Below are 6,000 nucleotides of genomic sequence, written 5' to 3' on the forward strand. Positions count from 1 at the left end.
AAAAAAAAATTAATAAAATTTGGTATGCTTGCTGGTGTACTAAAGAAAATATATATATATTTTTTAAATGATCTTTTCTCTATATTAGTCACACCAGTTAGAAATGGAAATGGGAAGAAAGTATTCCTTTTTCTTAAATTTTTAAAAAACTTTGTGTAATGATTTTAGCGAGAGAGGAAGGGGGGGTGGGGAGAGAGAGAACATAGATCTCATTCCTGTGTGTGCCCTGACCAGGGATCAATCCAGTAAGCTCTGCTTAACCAACGGAGCTTTCCAGACCAGGGCGAAAATATTCCAAATTCATAAGTTAAAAAAAAAATCTGTAAAATACTTAGGAGTAAATTTAACAAAAAAATAAGTACCTAAAAAATGAAGGTCTCCCAGCTCTAGCTCCAATAGTATTTTGTTCAGTACAGATCCCATCTTTCAGTGACATCAGACATTCCCCAGTTTGTATATTTCTGCCTTTGCCTTTGTGCATGCCCCCCCACCCATAGGTGACCCCCTCCCGCCTGCAATCCTCTCCTCTCCCCTTTTCATCTAACTGTCCTTCAAAAACCCAGCTCAAAGTTGCTGTCCTCTGAGAGCTTCTAGGCTGTAGTTCCCTTTCCAGCGGACCCCCCCCCCCAGGGTGGGGAGAGGAGGGCTCCTTGGGAGAAGGGGAGAAGGGGTGAGGTGGAAGCAGGGAAGAGAGGTGGGGGGTCAGGGAGAAAGGAGGGAGGAGAGCTGAGGCGTGGACAACGGCTGACAAGGAGAGCCCGCCTGCAGCAGCCCTGAACCGCCCGGCCCTTGCCTCAGAACAGGCGTCCTTGGAAGCCCACGCGGTCCTTCTGGCCTCACCCCCTCCTCCTGCCCGCCCTCCCTCCCCCTCCCATCTCTCAGGATCTGACTGCCCGCGGCACCTGTCCTGTTTCAGACCTGGAGACGAGGGACCCAGCTTCCCAGGAGTTGGCCCAGCGGTCACTGGTCTTCCACCGCCAAGGCAGCATCACTGACCCCATGTTCCAGGACGCTGTCTTTGCCGGCCGCAAGTCGACCATCTTGAAAGAGTGGGTGGGCAAGATGCCCGAAGCGTCTTACGAGCGCAGGCTCAAGACCCTGCTGGACAAGAACGTCGAGCCCAAGGTAGACATGGTGAAGTCTCTGAAGCCCGAGGAGGTGCTAAGCTGCCGGTGAGCGGCCCCGCCTGCTGGGGGCGGGGCTGGGGGTCCTGGGACAGGCGCCTCTCTCGCTTCGGTCCCAACCCAACCCGATCTGACCTGGGGCTCGGGGCGGCCAGGCTCCGTCCATCTCCGCAGCCCAGACGGCTGCTTCTGGGCAGCGGCCTCACCTGCTGGCGGACCATCCATGTCCCGGGTGGACACAACCTTCAGGTGCTGCCATTTGGACACGTATGAGCTTGCCACTTGTTTCACGGTGGAAACCCCCAGTTGTATAAGCAGGAAAGAGTGAGCTGTGTGGGTGGGGCGTGGTGTTCACAGGAAATGCCTCTGACAGCCCTGACACTCTGGGGAGAAGGTGCTGGTGAGAGCAGCCACCGTCCCCTGGGGTCACCTGCTCTGGGGATCTAGACCCTGAAAGGACTGTGAACAGAGTGTGGAACCACCGAGCATGTACTGCTCTGGCCGAGGGGTCTCCCTCCTCACCTGTCCTTGTTTATCAGACCTGCCGGGTTTCATCCACACTTGACAGCCTGGTTTCCACCCCAAAATCCAAGTGTCCTTCCCCAGCCCAGTGTTAACCTTGACTCAAAAGGGACGTCACTGGCCAATTTCAGAAACCTCAGTAGAGGAGGAAATGGGACAACAGAGGCTGTGGTCATCCTCATAGAGTTGACAGCAGTGACCTCACCTGCAGGTTTATAGTGGCCTCGGTGCCGGCCTCAGCTCGTTGACCGGCTGGGGGTGGACATGGACAGGCCAGCTGTCTGGAAGACGAACAGGCAGCTTCCTGGCTGAAGGGGCTTCTTGCTCTCGCCCCTTTCGTGGCGGACGACTTGGGCTCTGGCTCTCAGGCTGGCAGCGGTTCTAACGGATGCTGGCCAATGGGCGCGGGCCAACCGACGGCCCACCTGGGCTCCACGGTGGGGAGGAGAGAGGTTTGGACAGGTCCTGGCCCTCGAGGAAGGGGAAGGAGGACTTGGAGAGATGCAACTGTCAAGCCATTAGGAAAACATCCCGGAAAAGGATGAAATGGCCCAGAATGGATCTTAGCAAGTGCCCGCTTGTACAGATGTGAGCGCCTCCGTCCGGGGCCAGGCTGCCAGGGAGGGGCGGGGTGCACAGCCGCAGGCATCGGGAAGCGTCCAAGGGCGGGACCAGCCTGCGGGGCGGCCTGAGCCAGCCTTGGGGACAGGTAAGCTCTGGGCAGATCTCCCGGGAGGAGCCAGGCCACTCCTGATAGAAAGCCCAGGTTGTGGCCATATGCTGCTTCTCCCCCATCATCTGTAGCCAAGTCACCCGCCAGCCAGCGGCCAGACCGGAGGGCCTGTCCCTGTCCTCACACTGACGCCGGGAGCAGGGCCGAGGTCGGTCCATTCCCTTCCTGACGGCACGTCGGAACCGGAGGGCTTTGGGCCTGTTTCACATCAAGGCTCTGATTTTCTTAAGTGTCCGAATATCATTAAGAGAAAATACCCGCCTCTGTCCCTACACCTCTGCTCGGCCATCCCTTTCGCTGCCCCGTTCCCCTCAGCGTCACTCGGGCACCGCTGACGGAGACACCTCACAGGCCGCAGCCAGGTTCCTCTCCCCACTGGGCAGAGTCGCGGCCACGGCGCACCTTCTCCCTCCCGATGCCGTGGTAACGCCGCCGGCAGGGCGGCCCTTGAACGGATAGCCCCTTCTCTTACGTGCTTGACCATGCCTCTGCAAATGGAATTCCTGCTTTCCTGCTGCCGGTCCCCCCAAAACAAACACTTTTATTTACACCACTCACAAAAATTAGGGGGTCGGGGAAACGTGCAGACACCCCAGTACTTTCAGCCTTTTGGATAAGTACCTTCTCACCAATGAAATCACAGTTGGTTTTGCATCTCATTTGCATAATCGAACAACTTGCTTCGACTTGTCATTTGCTTTTCTGATGTTCTTGTTTTAATAAAAAATAAAATAAAATGCTGCTTTTTTTTTTTATCGCTTCATGTTCATTTTGAAATATCCCCTCAGTTTTTGTGAGCGGTCTATTTAGCTTTTCTCTCCACTGGCGTTTTCCCCTGAGATGCGTGGAGTGCCGAGTGCCTTACTGAGTCACAGATAATGACTTAGGGGAGGGGGCCAGCAGGGGTCCTGCTTGCATTGATGTGCCGCATTGACTTATTCTAAAAGAGTTTACTACCAACAAGACCCCCACCCACTCTGGGGAGGGGGTCCCGCTCTTAGGGTGATTCCCGTCCCTTTGGGGAGGTCCCCACGGCGCCCCAGTCTGAGTGCTTTTCAATCAGGTTCAAAGCCCTCCTGACTGGACCCTCGGCTGACCTCTCGGACCCTGTGTCCCGCAGGTACCTGAGGCTGTCCAAGAACAACATCCGGACCCTGCTCAAGCTGTGCAAGGACGCCGGGCTGAACGTGGAGATCCACCCCCACATGGTCGAGGGGGAGATCGATGCCAAGAAGGTGTTTGGCACAAGCCCCACCGTCGCCCTCTGAACAGCCCCTGCCCGCGGCCTCCTCCGGCGCCCTGGGCCCCTTGCCCCCCCACCCCGGCCCCTGCACTGGCCTCTGGCCGCTGCGCCTGGCCCTTCGGATAGTTGCGATCAGGAAGCAAGTACAGGCTTCATGGAGCACGGTGCTGAGGTTGCGTCTGTCCTTGCCCTCCGAGTCGGGGCGCCTCGCAGGCCCTGGGCTGCGTTCCCAGCACGGCGCTCCCTGGGGCAGGGCTCCTGGGGAAGGAGGTCTTAGAAGTCTGAAGGTCCCCAGAAGGGACCTCAGGAGGGACTGAGGGTTGAGGGGCTGGCCGAGGACACACGCACCCCAGGTCTTGCAGACCACGTGGCATGGCTGTGTGTGTGTGTGTGTGTGTGTGTCTCAGGTGGGCTGCCTGTCAGTGTGTGTGTGTGTGTGTGTGTCTCAGGTGGGCTGCCTGTCAGTGTGTGTGTGTGTGTGTCTCAGGTGGGCTGCCTGTCGGTGTGTGTGTGTGTCTCAGGTGGGCTGCCTGTCGGTGTGTGTGTGTGTGTGTGTGTGTCAGGTGGGCTGCCTGTCGGTGTGTGTGTGTGTGTGTGTGTCTCAGGTGGGCTGCCTGTCGGTGTGTGTGTGTGTGTGTGTGTGTGTCTCAGGTGGGCTGCCTGTCGGTGTGTGTGTGTGTGTGTCTCAGGTGGGCTGCCTGTCGGTGTGTGTGTGTGTGTGTGTCTCAGGTGGGCTGCCTGTCGGTGTGTGTGTGTGTGTGTGTGTCTCAGGTGGGCTGCCTGTCAGTGTGTGTGTGTGTGTGTCTCAGGTGGGCTGCCTGTCGGTGTGTGTGTGTGTGTGTGTCTCAGGTGGGCTGCCTGTCGGTGTGTGTGTGTGTCTCAGGTGGGCTGCCTGTCGGTGTGTGTGTGTGTGTCAGGTGGGCTGCCTGTCGGTGTGTGTGTGTGTGTGTGTGTCAGGTGGGCTGCCTGTCGGTGTGTGTGTGTGTGTGTGTGTGTCTCAGGTGGGCTGCCTGTGTGTGTGTGTGTGTGTCTCAGGTGGGCTCCCTGTCGGTGTGTGTGTGTGTGTGTGTCTCAGGTGGGCTGCCTGTCGGGGTGTGTGTGTGTGTGTGTCTCAGGTGGGCTGCCTGTCGGTGTGTGTGTGTGTGTGTGTGTGTGTCAGGTGAGCTGCCTGTCGGTGTGTGTGTGTGTGTGTGTGTCTCAGGTGGGCTGCCTGTCGGTGTGTGTGTGTGTGTGTGTGTGTGTCTCAGGTGGGCTGCCTGTCGGGGTGTGTGTGTGTGTGTGTGTCTCAGGTGGGCTCCCTGTCGGGGTGTGTGTGTGTGTGTGTGTCTCAGGTGGGCTGCCTGTCGGTGTGTGTGTGTGTGTGTGTGTCTCAGGTGGGCTGCCTGTCGGTGTGTGTGTGTGTGTGTGTGTCTCAGGTGGGCTGCCTGTCGGTGTGTGTGTGTGTGTGTGTGTGTCAGGTGGGCTGCCTGTCGGTGTGTGTGTGTGTGTGTGTGTCTCAGGTGGGCTGCCTGTCGGTGTGTGTGTGTGTGTGTGTGTGTCAGGTGGGCTGCCTGTCGGGGTGTGTGTGTGTGTGTGTGTCTCAGGTGGGCTGCCTGTCGGTGTGTGTGTGTGTGTGTGTGTCTCAGGTGGGCTCCCTGTCGGTGTGTGTGTGTGTGTGTGTGTCTCAGGTGGGCTGCCTGTCGGTGTGTGTGTGTGTGTGTGTCAGGTGGGCTGCCTGTCGGGGTGTGTGTGTGTGTGTGTGTCTCAGGTGGGCTGCCTGTCGGTGTGTGTGTGTGTGTGTGTGTGTCTCAGGTGGGCTCCCTCTCGGTGTGTGTGTGTGTGTGTGTGTCTCAGGTGGGCTCCCTGTCGGTGTGTGTGTGTGTGTGTGTGTCTCAGGTGGGCTGCCTGTCGGTGTGTGTGTGTGTGTCTCAGGTGGGCTGCCTGTCGGTGTGTGTGTGTGTGTGTGTGTGTCAGGTGGGCTGCCTGTCGGTGTGTGTGTGTGTGTGTGTGTCTCAGGTGGGCTGCCTGTCGGTGTGTGTGTGTGTGTGTGTCTCAGGTGGGCTGCCTGTCGGGGTGTGTGTGTGTGTGTGTCTCAGGTGGGCTGCCTGTCGGGGTGTGTGTGTGTGTGTGTGTCTCAGGTGGGCTCCCTGTCGGTGTGTGTGTGTGTGTGTGTGTCTCAGGTGGGCTGCCTGTCGGTGTGTGTGTGTGTGTGTCTCAGGTGGGCTGCCTGTCGGTGTGTGTGTGTGTGTGTCTCAGGTGGGCTGCCTGTCGGTGTGTGTGTGTGTGTGTGTGTCTCAGGTGGGCTGCCTGTCGGTGTGTGTGTGTGTGTGTCTCAGGTGGGCTGCCTGTCGGTGTGTGTGTGTGTGTGTCTCAGGTGGGCTGCCTGTCGGTGTGTGTGT

General features: G+C 58.0%; 1 protein-coding gene across 4 annotated transcripts in view; it reads left to right on the top strand.

Annotated features, from left to right (window-relative positions):
- C9H16orf78 (chromosome 9 C16orf78 homolog) overlaps nucleotides 1-3,696 on the top strand; it is a 72,971-nt gene extending 69,275 nt beyond the window's left edge. For all 4 annotated transcript variants that reach the window (XM_066243021.1, XM_066243022.1, XM_066243020.1 and 1 more), the window contains exons 6-7: nucleotides 917-1,172; nucleotides 3,500-3,696. In XM_066243021.1, the coding sequence (XP_066099118.1) occupies nucleotides 917-1,172; nucleotides 3,500-3,647 (404 nt within the window). In that variant the 3' untranslated portion in view covers nucleotides 3,648-3,696. The remainder of the gene's footprint in view (nucleotides 1-916; nucleotides 1,173-3,499) is intronic.
- The last annotated feature ends 2,304 nt before the right edge of the window (nucleotides 3,697-6,000 follow it).

Source organism: Saccopteryx bilineata, chromosome 9, assembly GCF_036850765.1.
Source record: "Saccopteryx bilineata isolate mSacBil1 chromosome 9, mSacBil1_pri_phased_curated, whole genome shotgun sequence".
In the NCBI taxonomy this organism is placed as follows: Eukaryota; Metazoa; Chordata; class Mammalia; order Chiroptera; family Emballonuridae; genus Saccopteryx; species Saccopteryx bilineata.